The sequence below is a fragment of the Xenopus laevis genome, chromosome 5L, assembly GCF_017654675.1.
Source record: "Xenopus laevis strain J_2021 chromosome 5L, Xenopus_laevis_v10.1, whole genome shotgun sequence".
Lineage (NCBI taxonomy): Eukaryota > Metazoa > Chordata > Amphibia > Anura > Pipidae > Xenopus > Xenopus laevis.
Window position 1 is genome coordinate 87,297,535 of NC_054379.1, and position 25,140 is coordinate 87,322,674.

Below are 25,140 nucleotides of genomic sequence, written 5' to 3' on the forward strand. Positions count from 1 at the left end.
TTTTTTTGGTGTGTTACCGCAATTAACGTGGACATGGTCTTATGGTAACATGCGTGTGGTTGAAAAATAGGGAGTGGTTTACACTGGGTTCCATTATTGGCCCTCCACCATGTAGGCCAGAAAAATACCGGCCCTCGGTACCACAGAAGTTAGACAGCACTGGCTTAAGACTTTTAACCAAAAAAACACAAGCAATCATTGAACTGACAGCAACAATGTACAGGTGTGATATAGGTATATGGCTATACAGGAAACAGAAGTTTATATGTATGATGTGAAAATAACACTCTCGTCTTTGTTCTGATATAGAGATTAAAGTGGACCTGTCACCCAGACATAAAAAGCTGTATAATAAGTTATTTTCAAATAAAACATGAAATCCAAATTCTTTTTTTTATTTAAGCATTCATAACTGTTGTAAACTTGTTTGAAAATCTCAGCTGTCAATCAACTATTGCCTGCCCCTCCTCTATGCCTTAGGCATAGAGGCGGGGTAGGCAATTTCTTTCACTTTCCATTCATCACCTCCTAGAGGTCACTGCACTCCCCTCTCTCTTTACCATTTAATTGTGTAGCCAGTACATGGGGATGGACATCAGGTCCCCCATTCTGGTGCACAAACAAGATTTTGAGATGATGCAAGGCTTGCCTTAATAACAGTGTCCACTAAATGGCTGCTGCCTGCTTGCTATAATTATGAATACCCAGACCGAAACAAGATTCAAATAATTTTTAGTGTAATTAAAGTTCATTTTGCTTTGACTAACATGATAAAATCGGATTTGGAATAATTTTTTTTGGTGACGGGTCCCCTTTAAACTAACTCAAGCACAGTTTGAGCATAATTATAATATTTATTATAATTAGGTTGATGAGGTGGTTGAATGGCCTTTAATAACCAATTACCAAAAAATTATGCAGATTTTTGTTCATAATGTTTTTTTTCTCATATTATGAAAAAGACTGCTTCTGAAAGCAAACTGTGCATAGGAGAAACCATTTATGTATGTGTCCAAACTTCAAAGAGAAAACGAAGCCTTAGATAAGAACTTAGCATTTTATTAAGTTCTTCTGTCTTTAACTGTGTTTCTCAGGCTGAATTTAAAGGCTTTTGATGTTTCAGTAAATGCACCTAAATTTTCAGTGCTATGCTGGCATTTATGCAACACAGCTCCGTCTTTCTATTTTGACCATTGCTCTTCATAGCTGGCAGCCATAGCGATTATGATAGCATTTAAAAGCTGGACTTGGTGTTTGCGTAAGGAAGCACAATGTTGTGCATGAATATCTTCAGAGCAGTCAAATTATATATTTTATGTGACATAAGGCAGAGAGCACATTTATGAGCAGTGTTTCAGTACTACAGGTATGGGACCTGTTATCCAGAATGCTCGGGAGCTGAAGTTTTCCGAAAATTTGGATTTCATACATTAAGTTTACTAGAAAATCATGTTAACATTAACTAAACCCAGTAGACTGGTTTTGCTTCCAATAAGGATTAATTATATCTTAGTTTGGGTCAAGTACAAGTTACTGTTTTATTGTTACGAGGGATGCACCGAATCCAGGTTTCTGTTTGGGATTTGGCCTTTTTCAGCAGGATTCAGATTTGGCTGAATCCTTCTGCCCGGCTGAACCAAATCCTAATTTGCATATACAAGTTAGAGAAAGGGAGGGAAATCACGTGACTTTTTGTCACAAAACAAAAAAGTAAAAAACGTTTTCCCCTTCCCACCCATAATTTCCATATGCAAATTAGGATTCGGTTCGGTATTCGGCCAATCTTTAGCGAAGGATTCAGGGGTTCGGCCAAATCCAAAATAGTGGATTCGGTGCATCCCTAATTTTACAGAGAAAAAAAATATATATATTTTTTTTAAAATTCTGAATATTGAGATAAAATGAAGTCTATGGGCGATAGCCTTTCTGTAATTCAGAGCTTTCTGAATAACTGGTTTCCAGATAACGGATCCCATACCTGTACAAATTATCTTTAAATCTCTGAAAACAAAGTATGTGTTCATTTTAGTCTTTTTATTGCATTTTCTTTTTGCATGAAGGGCTTTTTGGCTTTTTTTGGTCTCTCATCTTAGCATTTATGTTTCTTTTGTGTTTTTTGTAATGGAGGCAGGAATACAAGCTTTGTACTTTGTATTATAACAAAATAATTTTTCATCAGTAGTCATGCACTGTCTCAGTAATAATTAAGCAAGCATCTATATTACAGGGTGGCACATCAGGGGCATAATGATGTGGTGCCAGGCTCCAACTCAAAAAAATCTTCAGATGGGCCCAGTGCACAGCAACCTACCCACTCGCCTCTTAATGCCCTCCCTCATGCCTGCCAGCTGCAGATAGTTCACAGCGGCCGTGCAAATTTTAAGGGGCTAGAGAGCGGCTATAGAGGAAGCACAACCCGCAGTCCAGGCTCCATGTTCCCCAAGTACCCCAAATCCACAGGGTCTGCTTCCTCAATAGTTATACCACTGGTGTACATCTTATGGCCTAGAATATTGTGAAAAAAACCCACAGTTTCTATATCTTATTTACAAACCACAGGTAAAATATTAACCATACAGAAACATAAAACGGCATAATGGGGGGGGGGGGAGGGGGGAAGTTCCTGCTAGCTCAAAAACTAACATAGTTGAAAAAAGTCTCCTTTCATATACAAATATCAGTGTCTAGCAGGGACTAGCAAATTAAGGTCGGAATCGCCAAACAGATAGAGGCTGAAAAATCAGGTAACATTCTAGAAACAATCTGTGCTCTCCTTCAGCTTTGATTCTGACTACATGACAACAGCTGTGCTTTATAAAAGATAAGTTGGTGAATACACTGCTATAAAGTACTGTACATTTCTGCATAACAACAATTCACCACCAAGACCAATTCAGTGTGCTTAATAACCATAGAGAAGGGGGGAGGGGAGCATTTCTGATCTAACATCTACCATAATATCATGTTAAAGAAACAATAATAGAATAACTTTTCCCACTTAATATAATATAGAGTGGGGGGGTCCCCAACATTTTCAACCATGAGCAACATTCAGATGACAAAAGAGTTGGGGAGCAATGCATGCATGGTCATTTGGTAGCCCCTATGTGGACTGTAAGCCTACAGGAGGCTCTGTTTGGCAGTACACCTGGTTTTCATGCAACCAAAAATTGCCTCCAAACCCATAATAAAACACCTGCTTTGAGGCAATTGGGAGCAACAGATAATGGGTTGTGAGCAACCTGATACAGAAGCACAACTGACACAAATGAGCAACAGGCCTTATGCCACATTTAGTGTGACTGCTGCTTCCGTTCAAAATTTTCCTTAAGATTTTTTTTATCCAAAGTAAAAGAATTCAACACATTTGTAGCTATAATTTTGTGGTTACAAAATATGCACCTTTGTGTACATTTTTTGTTAAACAAGCCAGTGCTCCTTTTCCTTCATATATTTCTCTGACCATTTGCGTGTGAGTTCCAGATAGATATTTGGTTTATGCGGCAGGTAATCTTCATATTTCATCTGAGCAGTCTTCTTAGGAATAGCTGCTTCAATCTGCGTTCCCTCATGCCATTCATTAAATGATGTAATAGAAATAATTTTAGGCCTTACTAGTAAAGCTGCATTTATAGCGGTTTCATAATACTTCCCATTAATTCGATTTCTAGTATTCTGAAAATTCCAAGGACGAATACTGGTGTCTATGTAACCTGGTCCGACACTTGGAATAAATAGTAGGTTGTTCGTGTTGCAAAACTCTTTCAAACTAGACCAGTGTTGATGTGATGATCCATATGAAAATCCATTGGTGGCAAAGTAAGTATAAAAACCATCAAAGCCACCTCTAAGAATGTCATGTTTATGCTTTTCCTCTACAAGAAGGGCCATAAAAATGCCATCATAAGGGGTATTTCGTATACTCTGGGATCCAGATGATGTTAAAAGATTAGCCCAAGTCCCAGGAGTTGTTATGTATGAATCATAAATGTAAAACATGGGCAAAGTTCTGCCATTGTCAGTCTTGTACTTGTAAAATGCTGGGTGACTTCCATACCTAAAAAAAAAAAAAGTTCACATTTTGTTATATGTATGGATGTCTGAACAGGGTAATCAGTGCATTTGTTATACAAAATAAAAGTTTGATTAAGAAAGTAAGACTACAAAATAATACGTCATATGATAACACTCAACATGTAAAAATGTAACTGGAATGTACATTAGGATTAAGTAATATGCCGTTCTAAATATGAAAGATCTACTCAATTTACAATGTAGACTGATATAAGGCAGAGAGAAAACTAGTAAACAGAAATGAATGTGATTACAACCCATAAATCTTCTAAAAGATGCTAGAAATGCTGTATCTTGTATACTAAATATAAACATGAACTTACTCCACCAGAAGCCTAATTAAACAAATGATTTATGCTTTCAAAGTTGGCCACAAGGGGTCACCATCTTATAATTTCGTTATACATCTCTGCAAGACCAAGACCATGCTCAGTGTGGTCTGGGCTGCTGTTGGGATGCTTAGGGATTGTCATAAATTATAAAAACAGTCAAATAATATCTATCAGAATATGCAGACTGCACTGGGTCCTGTGTTGTCATGTAATCTAATGTGGATTTTATAGTTTTTGTACTGTTTAATACAAACTTTCTCCAACTCTCCAGAACCATTGGCTACAGCAAAATAATTCTCCAAATAGAATCCCAATTTATTTATGTTTGAATCTGGCTCCATGATCTTTTTCCCTTTAGCTGGAGTTGGAAACAGAGGATGACAAGGCAAAAATAAAATCACAGTTTTACTTTATTAAGTGAAAAATAAACCTATCCCCAATAATAAATATGTACAATTTTTTTAAGAAACCTGACTGTATGGAGTGAAATTCCCCCTTCATTTACTTGCTCTGATACGAATCTCTACACGGTCGCCAGCTGCGTTGCAGGGGGAAAAAAACAAAGCTGCTCAAGTTCTGGGAAGTAAGGTGGGTGGCTCCCCCTGCTGTTTGAAAGTATGATTCTTTCCCTGCAGAGCAGTTAGGGACTGTCTGAAGTTTCCTATCCACAGCAGTCAGAGCAAGTAAATGAAGGGGGAATTTCACTACATGCAATCAGGTTTCTTATAAAAACTGTAGACATTTTTTAATTAAAGTATATTGGAGATATTGGAGAGATTAAAGAAAGAAAAATGGGATTTCATTTTTTTGCCTTTACATTCCCTTTAAGTGCTTTAGCTCAGCACTTGTTAACCACAAAATCCAAAGTACAGGGGCTTAAGCCTTAAATATTTCCTATTATAATGAAAACAATGGTGGCAATCCAAAATCTATCATGCCACACGTGGGGGCATATTTATCAAGGATCGAATTTCGAAGTAAAAAAACGTCGAATTTAGACCATCGAATTGGAGTACTTTGATAGTCAAAGTATTTTTTCCAGCGAAAACGGCCGTATTCGATCGAAGTATGATCAAAGTAAAATCGTACGATTTAACCCTACGAATCGAATGATTTTTCAAAAAAAATAAAAAAAAAATTATACTTCTCAAAACTTGCCCAAAAGCCTCAGATAGGTTCTAGGAGGTCCCCCATAGGCTAAACAGCAATTCGGCAGGTTTAAGGTGGCGAAGTGTCAAAGTTTTTTAAAGAGACAGTACTTTGATTTTTGAGTGGTCGAATTTTCTAAGGTTTTTCAATTCAAATCAAAGTCGAATTTGACCTATTCGGTGGTTGAAGTACCCAAAAATTACTTTGAAATTCGAAGTTTTTTTAATTCGAAAATTCACTTCGACCCTTGATACATCTGCCCCGTGGTCTTAGCCTAAAGATGACATTTGCCAATAGCCTTGACTAAACTAGTCCACTCAAAGATTTGGCATATAAGTCATAAGAACATGACAAACAGGGCAAGCAACAGTAAATTAGTACTAAACCTACTGCCTGCAGGTATCCAGAAAATACTGTTGATGGCTAACCATGACAGGTCTGGAAAGCACTGTTACAGGAATGCATTTTATCCATCCCAATTAAAAAGAAATGGCTCTTTAAATCACTGTACATTATCAACCAGCATGAAAACCTACTTGTCAATAATATAAACAACATTGTTGCGCAAGCTGTAATCATCTCGATTCCTGTATGGTTCAATATGAAAATTAACCTGCAAAAAAAAGAAACATTTTTTAAGTTGAATTACAAAGAAAACACAAACTAAATTTTCATAATAGTCTGAGCAGTCTGCAAGGGGTCTGCCACCCAAAATGACAGAAAATGTAACTGTAAGTAACTTTCCAACATCATTTAATAAAGAATTCCATTGTTTTAAAAGTTATTTAACCATACCTTCCATTTGGGCTCATATGGGAGTCTTTACTAAAACTCGAAGTAATCAAATTTTTTACTAAAACAAAGTTAACCAAACTCCCTTCCAGTAATTAATCTAATTTATACATACATTTAAAAAAAAAAGTCGGAGTGAAAAAACATTGTGACGTTCGTATTGTACGACTGATGCTCCGAAAACTCAAACTTTATAGAATCGCCGCTGCAAAAACTCAACTTTATCAAAAACCCAGACTTTATTGAAAAGCCAGACTTTATCGAAAATTCTGACTTTATTAGATTACCCAGTGCCAATCACGATGTCAAGAAACAACTGCAGGGATATATACCATTGACTTATACATGACCTCGACAGGTTTGAGATGGAGTATTTTCGGATTCAGATTTGTAGCAGCTTTGGGATACAATAAATCTTTAAAAATGCATGTTTATTTCCCTTAAAAAGCTCAACCAGATAAATTTTAGGTTTAAGGAAAGATGATTTGAATTTACAGGGAAGGAAGTTAGTTCCTAGAGAGAGGCTATACCCGGGATTTGATTCTGGATACTATCAAGTGGGCAGAGGCAGTAGACAGGACACAAGTGTGTAGATTGAGAGAGAAGTTGAGAAAGGAGAAGATATACAGGAAGAGAATAAAGAGATGTACTATGTCAGCCAATATAATGTTAAAAGTAAGGCAAACTGTCCTTATACATTAGGATATCATACAAACAGATGAGAAGCCGATATAGAAAGTCCCTAGACGGCCGCGGTTTAGTTACACACGGGCAAGAAATTTGAAAGAACAGTTGAGCCCTTCGAATCCAGTGGATAAATACTCTAAAGTAAGTCAGGGGCATTTTTTAAGCCCGGGACCAGGGGTATATAGATGTATGGGATGTGTGATGTGCAATAGCCTGATTTTAGGTACGCACTTCACACACCCCCGCACTGGAAAGAAATATAAGATCAGGCACAGACTGACATGTGAGACCAAGATGGCGGTTTACATTATAAAATGCCCCTGCTGACTATTGTACTGTGGCAAAACTGTGAGACAACTAAAAAAAAAAAGGATAAGTATGCATAGGGCAAGTATTCGGGCAGCCTTGAATCCAGATAGAGAAGTTAAAAGTAGCAAGGATAAGAAGCACCTGGACATAGCACAGCAGCCAGTAGCTAAATATTGGGTCGGAGGCTAAACATGATGCCTCGACGTTCAGGTGCATGCCAATAGATCTGATAAAGCCACACCACAGAGGGGGTAATTTTGAAAACGAATTACTAAAGACGGAGACTTTCTGGATCCATGAGCTGGATAGTGTGGTGCCCCGTGGTCTGAATAATCAAAATGTGTATGGCTACTTTTTGGTTTAGAATACAAAGAAAACCAGGGTAATTAAACTTTACAGAAAAATCTGATGTAAATTGAAACAATAATAAGACAAATAGAAAAATAAAGGGACATTAATGAGAAAGTCTTTTTATTCTAACTTTGTAATATATTCTTATATTGTACTTTGTATCTTTAGGAAGAAAAACACACGAAGATTTTATGAAACATTTTTATTGACACATTGATACACTATTGATACAATGAAGACACTAAGGGGCAGATTTATCAAGGGTCAAAGTGAATTTTCGAAGTAAAAAACTTCTAATTACTAAGTAAATTTTGGGTACTTGGGTACCATTGACTAGGCCAAATTCGACTTCGATTCGAATCAGAAAAACTTCGAATATTCGACCACTCGAAAATCGAAGTACTGTCTCTTTAAAAAACGTTGAAACTTCGCCACCTTAAACCTGCTGAATTGCTGTTTAGCCTATGGGGGACCTCCTAGAACCTACTGTACCGGAGGCTTTTGGGCAAGTTTTGAGAAGTCAAAGTTTTTTTTTCGAAATTCGATCCTTGATAAATATGCCCCTAAGTATATCTAATTGCACTTTAAAGGAGAATTTCCTTTTTTAACAGGTTTAAAGCACTATGTAAATGTATTTAAATGAAAGCATTTTGATTGGCTATGAATCACATGCACTGTGATGTCATTTTTGCCATTTTTTTTTTTAAAACTATTTAAGGCTGATTTGCACAGTATGTTTTATACTTGAAAAAGGTCCCAATGTGGACCAAAATGTTGGAAGACAATAATATGTTTGTGTAAATAAAATATTTTATCACGAGAAATGGGATTGCTTATCCAGGAATAAATTATTCCAAAGTATTTATATATTGTCAGATACTTTGCTGATCCTATACACATAATGAGCACTGAACTGTTTGGTGGACCCTTGTTAATATTCAAGATGTTTTAACTTGATACATAATTATACGTGGGAGATAAAATGCTGGAAAGTACAAGCTTTGAGGCCATCAAAACCACTAACTTTAGCAAAGCTTTCCACAAAATATATAGTGTTCTGGAATAAATGAATATTTTGTGAGACTTTACCCCCACATAAAATGCAGTAAATGTGTTGATTTTTCACTCATTGAAGTGACCTAAGGGATAATTTGTATGCACCAATTTAAATTCTGGGTACATGATAATTTGGTAATCCTATGCACAGTGGACATTCCAAAATTCATTCATTCATAACCCCTATGTTATATTTAATTTTTTTTCGTATTCAGGGTTCTATATCTAGTTCCAGAGTTGGAAATAGAAAAACACAGATTTAGAAAGCTCAGGTTCTCCAGGAAAAATAACAAAGTATACTTTCCTAGGTTCCCCCAGCAAATGCCCCAACAGTGTGCACAAAATGTTAAAAAAAAAGTCTGTGCAAATGAAATGCAAAATTAAATATTTTTATTTTAGATAAACGTACCTTTAGCCCATAACTATGTGCTTTATCTAAAATACTTGGGATAAAGTCATCAGTTGGTTCACCATTGTCATCACTTATTCCTGGTGGATACCATGACACTGAAATGACACCTATAAAAGCAAAAAAATCAAACATGTTTTATGGTTATTTTTCTCTGCCTAAAAAAGTACAGTGCAGCTGCACTATGATTCCCCATCTGCTACTTCAGAAGCGATAGCGAGTTCTCTGACCATTTTACAGCAGCAGGCATAGAGTCCGGTTTAAAATATCCTAAATTAAAAGGGTCATTTCATGATTTTGCTCCAGTGCACACACTGGGGTGGTCAGTGCATAGGCTACATATTCTGCAGTTTACGCACAGCACTGAAAGTACATTTTCAGGTTTATTTTTATAAATACTCTACATACTCAAACATAAATAGACACACATATATATACATGCACATATTTTTTATTCATTTATAAGATTGTGTTTTGCTATGATTTGTGTAATGCACACTTTTGCCGTGATCATGGGTGTCTTTCTGTGCATGTATTTTTATACTCCCATTTTAAAAAAAAAAAGTGCATCCTAGCAGGGTTTCAGTGGTATGATTTTTAGTTTTTAAAAATCAAAGGGGTGGGATGATAGTGAAAGGGGGCAAAGCTATGGTGGCAGCAGGAGGCTAGAGGAGTATCGGGGAAGAGGGAAACGTAAGGGAAAGGGTAAGTTTCCATTCTAGCTACTTAATATTTAAAAAAATATATATTATTTAAGTTTCATAGTATGACGCCAAAGATCCATCTTTAATAGGAACAGTAACTGCCTCCCAGCTCTGTTTAGATTTCTGTATTCTGCAACTGCTAACTGGCTATCCATGTACATGCCTTATTCTCACAATAGCTAAACCTTTGGACCTTGGGGAAATTGTAAGGCTAAGCTACTGTAGTACATCCCAGTTGTGTCTACTACCCACAATTATACCTCAGTGTAGTATAGTTACTGAACACCATAGACATTTACTTTGCTATCAGTAGTAACTGTAACATGTGCTGTGATACACCAAGTTGGCACTTGTATTTGTGCTGAGATACTTACAGAGGAATGTAATAGACTGTAGGAGACTGCTTATTGATTTCATAATATTGTGGAAAAAAAAACAAAAACAATGCCTAAACAGCAATATGTGGATCATGCCATTAGAATAACTTACTCCCCCCCCCCTATAAAACACCCTGCTCCACATAAGTAGAAAGTCTGCAATTTCAGCAAGCAATAAATAATAAATAAATAAAAAGTTACCTTTTAATAAAGGAGTGCCCTGTGAATACAAGCGTGTCTGTCTTTGTTGATGAACTTTGCACATTCTGTGCACTCTAATTAAAAGTCGCAATCGTTATTTAAAATGACGCCTTTGCGTATGTTTAGCACTGCTCGCAATGTAAAATTAGTCACTCGCAAATTTTTTGCTAAGCAAAGGTTTAGCGTTAATACCTGCACACACTTTGCTTTTGTGAAAATTAAATACACACAGATTTTTTCCGCTAACGAAACATATTACATTTCTCCCTGAAAGATTTAGTTCCTGTCTATGTCCTTAATATCAAAACATTTGGCCAGCTATGCCCCCTTGAACTGTTAGGCCATATGTTAATGTTTTGCAAAGTATTTCTGCACAAAAGGGGGAGGGAACCTTATGGAAAGATAACAATAGTTTTTGGCACCCAGGTTAAGCTAAAATGTAAGACTGAGACTGCAACCTGAAACAGTACCCAACTATTAAAAAATTATTCATGATGGCATATGGATTGGCAACCACACATAAAGCGGGTTACTTTACCTCAATGAATTTAAATTAAATCATCTCAAAAGCACATACCTACAGAAGAAGATCGTATTTGTTTCATATGAGCATCTATAACGGATGGATCCCTGGAGCTGTACGGTCCTAATTCTGGGTAGAAATTGGCCCCAACATCATCAGGAGGATTATGTTTACCCAGTGGAAAACTATTTGCAATTTTGGCATCCCAGTGTTTCAGCAATGGGTGGTTCCAGTGGATATATTTGCCATCAAACTGTGGATTTCCATACCATGTATAGTAAAAAATATGAAGGTCATAATTGGGAGGTGGAAATTCTTCCATATCTGACTGGTAAACTTTATCTTTCGGTGCAGGCAAAGTGTTTGTCTCAGTAACAGTATTTCCTTTCAAGTGATTTTCAGAATCAGGTATTTTTTCAAGAACTGAAGCTCTATGAAACCCTGGAAAAAGACCAAGCCCAAATGGACTTCCAAAAGCAGCATTTTCAGGCCTCAAATGCTTCAGGCCTGCCATAATCAAACAAACCAAAAATATAAAAATGCTCAAAGTGATGCATGTTCTCCTGCGGAATCTGATCATCATGATGTAACGCCATAAATAGTAGATTTTTGAGCTGTAAAAAAAATAAAAGAAGGGTAGGAAACAACAATAAACAAGGGTGCTTCTTGCAGTCATAATGATAACCTAGATATGTATATTCATACACAATATATATATATATATATATATATATATATATATATATATTATATATATATATATATATATATATATATATATATATAATACACAAGAGCCATGAATATCTTGTAAATTATATCCTTAAGGTCCCCATACATGGATAGATCCGCTCGTTTGGCGATGTCGCCAAACGAGCGGATCTCCCTCCGATATGCCCACCTTGAGGTGGGCAATATCGGCCAGATCTGATCGTGGGCCCTAGGGCCCAACGATCGGATCCTAGCATTCTCAAACGGGCTGTCGGATCGCGGGACCGCATCAACGAACAGATGCGGCCGCGATCCGACGGGATTTTTAAACCCATCCGATCGAGATCTGGCCGTCTTTCGGCCAGATCTCGATCGGGGAAGCCCGTCGGGGGCCCCCATACACGGGCCAATAAGCTGCCGACACAGTCTGTCGGCAGCTTTTATCGGCCCGTGTATGGCCACCTTTACGGTGAGTTCTGATGTCATCAGTTATAAACGGTGAGTTCTGATGTAATTTCTGTCACATGACTCACTGAAACTTGTGTATTATAATAAATAAAGTACCCCCAGTTGCAAAATAGGAGGATATTAAAAGTTATCTCTGAGTTCCATGACCTGTATAAGAGGAGGTACTTTACTCATTATGACTGCAAGAAGCAGTTAACCATGCAATTACTTGTTTCATTATCTTCATGCTCCATTCAAATTTGCAACTTTAAAAAAACTTTTTTAAAAAAAAATGTACAAAATGGATCTTCCAGAAAGGAATAAGAATATAAAATATTTAAAAGTGTTGCACGGATTAAAATAATTCCTCTGTAGGAATTTCATTTAATTTGCAAAAGGAAAACACGGACGGATGATGTTCACACTTTGAAATTGTTTTTACTTAAACTCTGCTTTGATACGCAGTTTGCTATAAAACATCTTGAGGCTTTAAAGTTTGCTGTTTCATTTAACAGAAATTCTCATTATCACACATGCAATTTCTTGGTGCTCCTATATTTAATTGATTTTTGTCACGCTTAATCTTTTATAGTTCTTGCAATCCATGGCAATTTATTTAAAAGAATAGCTGGGTTAAATTTTCATAGTAAATGAGGTTTAAAATAGACACACATCAATCAAGTTCTTGCCTAACTGCTAGTTAATCCAGAGGAATGCGCAAAGACCCCATCTGGAAAAATTCATTTTCGGCTCTAAGAGGACAAAGAAACCAGTTCCTGGATCAACTTTAACCGTTGTTCATTTCAGAAATTTTGCCAATTTCTGGTGGCCATACAAAGGTTGATAAAAGCTGGCGACAGACCAAGTCGGCAGCTTATTGGCCCTTGTGTTGGGCCCTCCGACGGGCTTCCCCGATCAATATCTGGCCGACAGTCAGCCAGATGTCTATGGGGCAGAGATAAAAATCCCGTTGGATCGTGGACCACATCTGTTCGTTGATGTGGTCCTGCGATCCGACCACCATATTGCTTGCATTATGATCCGATCGTTGGGACCTAGGGCCTATGATCGGTTCAGCTTGATATCGATCACCTTGAAGGTGGCCATATCAAGGAGAGATCCGCTCGTTTGGCATAAATTGCCAAACGAGTGGATTTCTATGTGTATGGTCAACTCTAGTGTGTTCTTACTTTCTAAAAAGACATTCAACTGAAACAATCGTATTTATCTGCCAGTACATCAACTTTGGGAGATGATTCCACAGTTTCAAAGCTCTCGTAAAGAAAAAACTTTTTTGCATCTCAAGATAAAGCCTCTTTACTTCTAACATTAATTGAGGCCCTTTTATCCACAGGAAGAAGCTACTAGTGAATAAAGTATCAGAGAGTTTAGAGTATGGTCCCTTTATAGTTATCATATTCCCCTCAGATGCCTCTTTTCTAGTGTAAACAATGTCCAACATTTCCTTATAATGCTCCCTATACTCGGTCAACTTTGTTGCTCTTTGAACATTCTCCATTTTATTAATATCCCTTTCAAGCACTGGAGACCAAAACTGCAAAGGATATTCTAGACAGGGCCTTACCAGTGCTTTGTAAAGGGCACGAATGGCCCTCTCCTGAATCTATACCTCATTTAATAAAGAACAATACATTACAGTCCTTCCTCCTGCTGCTGGGCATTGCTTATTTGAGATCATCTGACATGTATGTGCTCCGATTGCCACGGTCTTCCGATCCCCCAGCAAGGATGACACAAACTTGATGGAATCAATTGACCTGCCCAGTTTTGTGTCATTGGCAAACAAAGACACATTGCTTACAATATCCTTCACAAGTAGACAATGAAGTAGACAATGAAGTAGACAATACAGAAACCCGTGAAACCCCACTAGTAAACCTAGTTTTTAGCTAAATCTTCACGTCCAAATCTGCCCTTTGAAGTAATAATCATATGGTATACATATATATATATATATATATATATATATATATATATATATATATATATATTATATATATATATATATATATATATATATATAAAGTTCCTGTGGGGCCGCACTCCGCTAAACTGTTTCAAAGTCGGGTGCAGGGTAAAAAAAGGATTACATACTGTAGAAAAGACCAGCAACACCGATATATTTTGTGCAAAAATTCAAGTGTATTGAAGATGCATGTACAGCCAACGTGACGTTTCGGTCCTCTCAGGGACCTTTCGCAAGGCAAAGGTCCCTGAGAGGACCGAAACGTCACGTTGGCTGTACATGCATCTTCAATACACTTGAATTTATATATATATATATATATATGTGCAACGCACAGTAAGTGAGATTGTAAAATTGTCATTTGTTTGGGGTTGCCAGAGATCACTACATCCAATAAAAAAGTGTGTGTCTGGGTCCACAACAATCTGCAACATGAAATTGTCATTCAACGCATTTATAAACTTTCCTTTAAATGTGAAAGCAGTTTTTGTGTTAGATACCAAGTCCTTTTCGAAGATTCAGCACTAATGTTATCACTTTCACTAGTAAACATTCAAAACGGTACAGAGTTTTAGTTTTATCAAATGCACACAGTGCAACATTGAAAATAACAAGAAAATACAAATAGAATAGAATGATGTAATGCTTCAAGAGTCAGAGCTTCTTACCGTATCTTCAAACTACAAGTGTTGAAATTTGATTTAAAAGAGCACTATAATTATTATAAAAAGTCCACAAATGTGCAGTGGATGTTTTTAAGAAGTAGTAAACCTTAATTTCAATGTTTCACTTTGGAAACAAATGTAATTCTAAACAATATTGCAATATAAAAACATTAAATATTTCCAATGCCTGAAAAGTTAATAGTAATTGCAATTAGTGATTTGGGGCCCAGGTACATTCCCTTTACCTACATGCATGCATAATGTGGAGCCCGATGCTGCATTCTCTACAGTAAATTATTTTTGCTTTTACAAGCCTAGTCTGTGGTGATATCTTGGAGTGCCTACCACATTTATCAAAGCTGACAGAGGTGTCAATTCATCAGAAAGTATTTGACTGCTTAAAGCAGTGTTCAGCAATTTCTGTCATTTATAGATAGGTATTTTCCGTATAGCAGACTAAGTACAATTCAAGAGAACAAACAAATGCTTAAACAATCACTCAGTCCAAAAATAAAATGTTTACATGTCTTAATATACTCCAAAGAATATTGTATATGTGTCCTTAGGTAGAAACACTAAGGGCTTTATTCTATATATTGTTTCCCTGTCACATTTGCTTTTAGGCTTGGTGCCACTAAAGTGCATACAATCTGGTGAATAAAAGTACATAGGCATTTGAAGAACTCTTTGCCTAAACTTGGTAGACATCAGGTTCAAGCACCTGAAATATATCTAGAGCAGAAAATAAAAAACTGAGCTTAAAATGAAGGCTTTACACCCTTAACAAACAAACAAACAGTTTTTTACTTCCCAACCGTTGATACAGTATGTTGTTACTCAAATGACAGCATCTCCCTGACTGAATGTAAACATTACAGGGCACAGAAAACTAAAAACATATATTCTCTACTTGGAGTAGGGTTCTTAATGGGGTACTGTAGGGTTTTGTGCTTGGTCTACTTAAATTTACATTGTAATTTGTTCAATGATGATTTGAGGGGTGGATACTGTAAGAGCTGTTGTATCAGTGTTTGCAGATAACCTCAAACTATGCAAACCACTTAATCCAAGATATGGTATACTTGGCAGAAGATTCAGGTTGACAAATGTAAGGTTATGCACCTGCAATTTAAGAATATGCAAGCCACTTATACCCTTAATAGGAGTGAAGTAAATTCTTCATGAAGAAGGATTTATGGCCACTTGGAAAAATGAATGAACAGAAAGTTGAATGTGGAATTGAAAAGGTTAATGAGATGAATCAGTGTTTATAGGTTTGAGGCTGATAATGTTTCTGAATGTCCTTAGAAAATAATAATTTTAATGAGGGAATAGGTATTAATATTTCAATAGATGAAGTAAGGATGGAAATTTCTAGGATCTGTCCTGCGAAGTCTGCAGGACCTGATATTTTAGGTCCTAGGGTGTTAAAGGGCTGTGCTACCCAATAGAGTGAGGTCTTTTGTTTTTTTTTTTTGATTTGAGTTTGACTAGTATGACTGTCCCTGTTCTTTGGAAGACTTCATGCCTGGTACCTGTACAAGCACCCCAATACACTTAAAGGGGAAGGAAACCTAGTCGGCGCAAACCCCAATTTCCCCCCCACCCATTTGTTGCCCACCCTCCCTCCTCCCCCCTGGCCTACCCGTCCCGCTGGGCAAATGCCCCTAACTTGTTACTTACCCTTCTGCGCAGGTCCAGTCCAGGGAGTTCACCGACGACATCTTCTTCCACGCGATCTTCTTCCTGCTGTGAACGGCGTTTTGGCGCATGCGCAGTAGGATCATTTCGGCGGTACGGATCTACTGCGCATGCGCCAAAAGTCACGTGCATGCGCAGTAGATCGTACCGGCGAAATGATCCTACTGCGCATGCGCCGTTCAAAGCAGGAAGAAGATCGCGTGGAAGAAGATGTCGTCTGTGAACTCCCTGGACTGGACCTGCGCAGAAGGGGGTGGGGGGTTTGCGCCGACTAGGTTTCCTTCCCCTTTAATGACTATAGATCTATAGCACTGAAATCTCATGTCAAGAAAGTATTGGAGAAATAGTTTTAAAACAGCTTAGGAAGGTAGTGGAGTAGTCAATTTAGAGTTTGCTTACCAGGCTTATATTGTTGAGGAGGATGTCACAATCTTCTTATTAAATAGGGCGTGTGCTCATTTGGAGGAGGCAGGTAGTTATGTTAGGATTATGTTCTTTGATTTCCCAAGTGCTACCTTATGTCCTGCTTTGCTTGGACCTAAACTTCTACAACTGAAGGTTGATGCTCACTTAGAGGCCTGGGTTATTAATTATCTTACCAGTATGCCCCAATATGTAAGGAAGTCAGGTATCATGTCTAACTCTGCACTTTGTAGTACGGGTGTACGACAGGGGACAGTTTTATCTCCTCTTCTGTTTACACTATTTACTTCTGATTTTAAGTACTCTTCACAATTATGTCACCGACAAAAGCTTTCAGATGACTCTGTAATTGTGGCCAGTATCAGAGGGGGCAGGATGCTGAATATAGTAGTGCAATTGATAGTTTTGTGGGGTGGTGTGCTGCAAACGGTCTACATTTAAATGTGGCCAAAACTAAGGAGTTAGTAGTGGATTTTAGATGTTGAGAACTGATCTTCAACCAGTCTGTATAAATGGGGTTGTTGTAGATATGGTAGAGGAATATCAATACTTGGGTATTATATTGATAATAGCTTGGACTGGGCCAAACACAAAGAGGTACTATATAGGAAGGGCATGACTAGGCTTTTCTTCCTTAGAAGATTAAGATCATTCAATGTTTGCAAGGAAATGATGCTAATGTTTTATCATTCAGTGGTAGAAAGTGTTATGTTATTTTGGTGTGGTGTGTTGGGGAAGACGACTGAAGGTAGCTAATGTACATAGACTTAATAAATTGATTAGGAGGGCAAGTTCTGGTATGATATTAGAGACCTTAGAGATAGTTTTAGAGAAGAAGAAGTTGTCTAAATTAATGAGTAATGAGTCATATCGTAGCTCCTTTAGTAATCGATTGATTTTACTTAGATGTACTACTGATCATTAAAAGAGACCTTTTTTACCTGCATCTATTTTTAATTCTTCTCTTCTAAACAGGTAGTTGTGTTTGCTTTAGTTATTTATGATGTGTAATGTATCATAATGTAATTATTAGTGATGTGCGGGCCGGCCCGATACCCGTGTTAGCAGAAACAAGGTTTTGAGTAGTATTGACAGATTAATAGATTTGTGGGAGGAAAGGGTAATGCTTTTGTTTTACTTGCACTGGTAAGGCTTCATGTTGAATACGCAATGCAGTTGGGTCCCTATCGCTCAAAAGTCCTATTATTATAAAATAGAGAAAGAAAAATTACTAAACTGGTTAAGGGTATGGAGGGTCTCAGAAAAGGCTTGTTAGGTTGGAGTTGTTTAGACTAGGAAAAGGGCACTCAGGGGGAGATATGATAGATATGTATAATTATATCAAGGGTCAATATAATAAATTCTTAGATGTTTTTTTCACCAATATGTTCTTCCAGAAGAAACCACTACAATTAGAAAATAAAGGAGGTTCCATCTAAAAGGGGTGGTTCACCTTTCAGTTACATTTTAGTATGTTATAGAATGGCTCATTCTAAGCAACTTTCAGTTTTTTACTTTTTATTACGTTCAATTTAGACCCTCTTCTATTTATATTACAGTCTCTTATTTAAATCACTGCATGGTTGCTAGGGTCATTTGGACCATAGTAACCAGATTTTGAAAACTGGAGAGCTGCTAAATAACTTATAAACCACGAATAGTAAAAAAAATAAATAAAACCAATTGCAAATTGTCTCAGAATATCACCCTCTACATCATACTATGATGTAGTAGACAGGGACAGAGCTACACTCAAATCCTACTGTATAGTTAGAGAAGGCCAACATTAGTGGGGAAAAAGCTGTTCAACAAAATTCACATGTGTTCAAGATGGTGGTGTATGTACAGTCTCTTTCCCTGGGGGATATTTTAAAGCTGCCCAACTTGCCTGATGTGCTTGGAATGAATGATGAAGTACTGTATGTGTGTGCTGGTTGTGTCAGTGATAATCTGTTTTAGCTGGTGAGTACTCCTTCCAAATTTCTTTTGCCTACTTTTAAGTTTGTCATGAAGGCACATTGCCAAGGTACATACAGTATTATATATACAGACTTGATTTTTGATGACTGAAATGTTCATAGACACAAATGTTTGCACCGTATATTAGTGTCAGGTGCACTACAAATGGTTACATAAGCAGGTAGCAAGTCTTGATAGCACTGTTGGCAGGATACACAAGGATTGTCTAATTATCAAATCACAAAATTATTATAAAATACTGCAAAAATGCAAACACAATTTACATTGGCTATGCAGTTATACGTGCACTAGGCTTTGGTAAAGCAATTGCTTTATTCATACATAAGCACCATATAATTTTAATAATCTATACACAGAACATTGCTAGAAATATGCTTAGAGTTAAGGTGGTTTAGAAGGAACATTTTTATGCAGATGCAATCTTTTCAGTTGGGTCTACTTGTCAGGAGAATATTGTGAAACTGCTGTAGGATGGATAGAGTGTTTCAATTCTGCAGAGAGGCTTCAAGCCAAACTAAATGAGAACATTTTTCAGAGAGTGAACATAATCTGAATACTGAAATCAGCACAATTTTAAAATGATTAAAACCCTGTGAGGGACTTTTATTGAAAGTTGTTCTTCTTTTGAATGAGGCTAGCTTTCTTAAGGAGCAGCAGAGATTTACAGCTACTTACCTGCATTCGTTGATTGAAAATTTACTAATAAACATGTTTAACTATGTAAATATCATAGATTATATCATCTGCAGTGCTAACAAAGAATATCAGTTTCATTTAAAACTGTAAAACACCTTACCCATAGCCACTAATTTGTGATTTCATGTGTGTTGTATTCTGATGATGGGATTAAAACGAAATCCTACAGGCATTCCTATTGATTTACTCATTCCTGTAGAGTAGATTTGTATCAGCTTCCAACTGAAAAGTGTAAAATAATGCTTTAAAGGGGCGGTTCACCTTTACGTTAACGTTTAGTGTGTTATAGAATGGCAAATTCTAAGCAACTTTTCAATTGGCCTTCATTTTTTATAGTTTTAAATTATTTGCCTTCTTTTTCTGCCTCGTTCCAGCTTTCAAATTGGTGTCATTCACCCCATCTAAAAACAAATGCTCTGTAAGGCTAGCCCTTTTATTAGTTAGCTTTCTATTCAGGCCTCTTCTATTCATAATCCTGTGTCTTATTAAAATCAATGCATGGTTGCTAGGGTAATTTGGAGCCTAGCAACCAGTTTGCTGATATTGCAAACTGGAGAGCTGCTGAATAAAAAGCTAAACAACTTAAAAACCACAATTAATAAAAAATCAAAACCAATTGCAAATTGTCTTAGAATATAATTTTCTACATCATACAAAAAGTTAATTTAAAGGTGAACTTCCCCTTTAATGATTAACTGTTCCCAAGTCAGTAAAAGAGAACAGGACCTGAGCTTTATAGCAGAGGTTTAAACTCTCTTGGTTTTGGTTTATAAAGGGACCATAAACCCTTTGTACTGTACTGCTCTGCTCAACTACATACGTTACTCAGCTAGACTAACACACTTTAACATATTATCAAGATTAAGGCATGCTGGAAGCTTTACTCCAAAAAATATTGCATCTCCGCATCTCTCCATGGCACATGGCCCATGGCTGAATTAACATTCAGAATAATCTTACAGTAAGTGCCCCACTTGATCTGTGTAAATCTGGCTCCATGTTCTTTTTTCCTGAAATTGAAAGCTTTCCGTACAGTTGTCCTAGCACTGCAAAAGTCTGTCCTTTATCCCCATGTCTGATTACAGTGTAATATAACAAAGTCAAAATTACATGCAGGTAGTCAGCATTCTCACTTGTGAATTCTCTTGCATCTATAATTAAGTTTTCGGTAATAAGATTTCTTATTGGTGTGAGTGTTTCAACAGAAAACTAGTACAAGGAGCATCTAGAACTAAATATTATAGTTATGTTGTAATAATATAAGAGCTTGGCTATCCCTTCAATGGACTGGCCGATATGCTTATGACTACTACAAACATCTAACCGTGCTTAAAGTGGACCTGTCACCCAGACACAAAAATCTGTATTATAAAAGTCCTTTTCAAATTAAACATGAAATCCAATTTCTAATTTTTATTAAAGCATTCATAGCTGTTGTAAGCTCATTTAAAAATCTCAGCTGTCAATCAAATATTGTTTGCCACTCCTCTATGCCATGGGCATAGAGGCAGGGCAGACAATTACTTTCACTTTCCATTCAGCACTTTCTAGATGTCACTGCTCTCCCCACATTCCCCCGTTCTCTTAACCGTTTAATTGTGTAGCCAGGACATGGGGATGGACATCAGGTCCCCCATTCTGGTGCACGAACAAGATTCTGAGATGATACAAGAATTGCCTTAATAACAGTGTCCACAAAATGGCTCCTGCCTGCTTGCTATAATTATGAATTCCCAGACTGAAGGAAACAAGATTCAAATAATCTATATAGTGTAATTAAGGTTCATTTTGCTTGACTAATGTGATAAAATGGGATTTTGAATAATTTTCTTTGGGTGACGGGTCCCCTTTAAAGGAACTGTTCAGTATAAAAATAAATAAAATAAAAACTGGGTAAATAGATAGGCTGTGCAAAATTACATTTTTTTTTCAATATGGTTAGTAAGCCAAAAACGTAATGTATAAAGGCTGGAGTGACTGGGTGCCTGTAATAGCCAGAACACTATTTCCTGTTTTTATTTTTACACTGAACTGCTACTTTAAGGAAATAAGTGTTGCAAGGATTAATTAACTAACATTGCAGAAAGTGCTTCAGAATATTATTTTGTCACACATTACTGCTACTGAAGTGGCCTGGTGTAGATCATATGAACATTGCAGCATCTGCCATACTTAAGATTGTTTTATATATTTGCTTCATATAGTCTTTATTGTTAGGAGATTTGCTGTGAAGACAAAAAAAACAATGCTGCACAAAGTTATTTATGAATTGATGGACAATTGCAAGTGATTTTATGGCATATGAACTACAGTAGGACACATTATTGAGCTTTTTTCCAGGTGATTTTGTCAGGAGTCAGTTAACCTATGAAATATTACTTTAATTGTGTTAATAAGATTAAGGGCTCTCACACACAAAGTTTTGGGCTGTGTTCTTCTGTATGACACATATAAGCGCTGAACGCAGGTGGAACACAACATGCTGTGTTCCATCTGTATTCAGCACTTTCATGTGTCAAAGTGAGCACGGGTCAGACAGAAGAATTGAACGCATCTGGGCCTGTGCTTGAACGGTCTGAAATAGAACACAGCCCAAAACACTTGCGTGTAAGAGCCCTTAGACAGGGCAGCATCCAGATTACACTATGGGGCAGCTTTTGCAAGAAACTCTCTGAAAACTCTCTGAAAAGTCAGATGCATGAACTAACAAATAATTTATGCCAGGGCACAGGGGTGCAAACTAGCTGGCTGTTGCTATTTTTAAAAGGACCCAAGGCAAAATATGCATCTGGTTATTATTTTAAACAGCTTAGTTTCACAAAAGGTAATGTTCACAGAAGACAAACAGGCATTTTCAGGAAAACTGTTGCAATATTGTAGCATAACGTGGGAAAACTTAAAACAAGATTAGAGTTGGCGAGATCACAAAAAAAAAGAAACACAAAACTGAGATTTGACTTTATGAACTGGAAATTACCATGTCAGACACAATGCTACTGTACTGCACTACTCAACCACACTCCTCAACCACACTCAGATGTTGCTGTACTACAAATCCCAGCATACTTTAACATATTATCAAGCTTAAAGGACCAGTAACATCAAAAATTTTTATTTAAAAAATACATTCTATATGATAAAAATAATGGACATGCCCTAATAATGCCCTAATAATGCCCTTTTTTTAAAAAAAATTCAAAATACAATTTCTCCATTACCTTGGAAACCGGCGATACGGCGATCAGTTCGCCACTGCGTGCACGTTCCCGACACTGTTCCTCCACACAGCACCGGAAGTCAGGAACAGGACGTCACACACAGAGCAGAGAGGCACAGCTTTTGACAAGGCAGCGTGAGCTGTGGGGAGAGAGGCTGCACGGAGAGAGTAATGCTGGGGGGGAGGGCTTCAGAACAGCTGGCACAGAAAGCTGCTGGGACAGAAAGGGTGCCAATAAAGAAAGCCTGCGGGGGGGGGGGGCAGAAATAAATTCTGTAACGGAGAAAGGAAGGCTTGTCAAGAAACTCTGGGGGAGTGACGAAAGGAGAAGCCTGCGCGACTGAACGGCAGTGAGAAGAACACAGAGGAGGGGGAGGAAAGTTTAAGGCTGGGTGAGGGAACTGCAGTGAGACGCACACGGAGTCAATGGCTGTGTGACAGGAACATGCTGAGGGAACAGCAGTGAGAGAGGAAGTGACGTCACGAAGAACCGGAAGAGGCACACAGATGCGCGCACGTAGAGGAGAAAGAAGATGAAGCTAGAATATGGTGGAGACCCTTTGGACACCGTGGGACAGTGCCGGTTTGAGTTTTTTCGGGTGTCTTGCCGAAACCGCAGGAAAGGGCAGCATATTGGGGGTAAGTAATGTACATTAATTATTTTTTATTTTGAAAAAAAAATTATGTTACTGGTCCTTTAAGGGTAAGGTCACACTGAGCGTTTCGGGGACTAATTGCCTTGTCTTTGCGGTGACCAATCTCCCCGAACGTCTTCCCTCACTCTGCGCTGGCTCAAATGAAAAATCGCCGGCGACTTCAGAAAATGAATCATTGTGTGTGATTAGCGCTGACGATTTTTCATTTTAGCCAGCGCAGAGTGAGGGAAGGCGTTCGGGGAGATTTAGTGTGTTACAGAATGGACATGGTCTTTATTATTCATTTTATTAATTATCTTCTGTTGGCTCTTTACAGCTTTCAAAGTGGCACTGGTCTAATCTAATAAGCAAATACTAATGTATAGTTATTGATACTTTTTATTACTTATTCTATTCAGGCCCTCTCATATTCATATTCCAGTCTCTTATTCAAACCAGTGCATGGTTACTAGGGAAATTTGGACCCTAGCAACCACATTGCAGAACATGCACACTGGAGAGCTGCTGAATAAAAAGATAACCGAGAAACCACAATTAAAAAATAAACTTGTCTCAGAATATCACTCTCTACATCATACTAAAAGTTAACTCCCTTTAAAAGAGAACTAAACCCCCCACATCAAAAGTCCCCACTGGCCCACCTCCCCCCTGCACAGTGTTATTCCAGAATTGTGTCCCCTTTTGAAATACTGACCGCACATGCAGAACAGTGGAGTGGAGCACAGGGGTGCCAATGTCGCCAGCCTCAGCTTCTTCCAGATCCTCTTCCTGCCATTCAGTAATTTAAGGAGCTTTCCAGCTCCAACTGTACATGCGCCATATATTGACATGTCGGCGCTCACTTAACGAAGAAGCTGAGGCTGACGAACATAGCACCCCTGTGCTCTGCTGTTCTTCGTGTGCGGTCAGTATTTTAAAAGGGGACACAAATCTGGAGTAGTTTTCCTTTAAGGCATGCTGTGACCTGTAGTCCAATAACATCAGGGTTATATTCTTTAAACAATATTGCTCAATAAAACTTTTCTCCAGGCCTCCACAGCCTGCGGTTGCTTTTATAGGAAAAATAATCCTCCCATGAGAGTCCCATGTGATCTGTGTAAATCTAGACCCATGTTCTTTGTTCCTACAATTGGAGTGGCAAGTTTTAAGCACAGTTTCCCTAGCACATAATAAGCATTTCCATTTGTAATTACGTTTTTTTTTTATTGCCAGGGGGCACAGCAGGACAGATTTATAGTTGGGTTTAGGGTCCCCGGCTGTCAAAATGAAATAAGTTTAGAACATGGAACAAAGGTGGTTGGTATATATATATATATATATATATATATATATATATTTATATTTGTGTGTGTGTGTATTAAAGTGCTTTATTCCATAAATGTCCCTATTGAAATGTATGGAATGAAACACTTTAAGAAACACGGATACTCAAATTGCTATCACCTTTATTATATAAAACATTTAAAAATGAAAAATCAAGTCTCTAGACATATGGCTAAGGAGATGGATTTATAACCATGCTTCAATGCTCCACTTCCTGGGTGACTTTAGAGACAAAGAGAAATCATTCGTGTGTGTGTGTTGTATAAACTCCTCAGTCGCCCTGCTGAACAATGTATTACTTACAAGATCGCCTTGTGCCAGCGCTCAGTCTCACGTGAAAATGTCTATATTTCGCTCCCTGTTGTTCCGG

At 37.6% G+C, this 25,140-nt stretch overlaps 1 protein-coding gene across 1 annotated transcript; it reads right to left on the bottom strand.

Annotated features, from left to right (window-relative positions):
* Positions 1 to 2,112: 2,112 nt before the first annotated feature.
* Positions 2,113 to 25,140, bottom strand: manea.L (mannosidase, endo-alpha L homeolog; the record flags this gene model as incomplete). The annotated part of the gene is given in 5 exon segments (NM_001093213.1): positions 2,113 to 4,057; positions 6,092 to 6,168; positions 9,160 to 9,269; positions 11,019 to 11,578; positions 25,074 to 25,140. Coding segments are annotated over 4 exon segments (1,350 nt in total). The 3' UTR covers positions 2,113 to 3,420.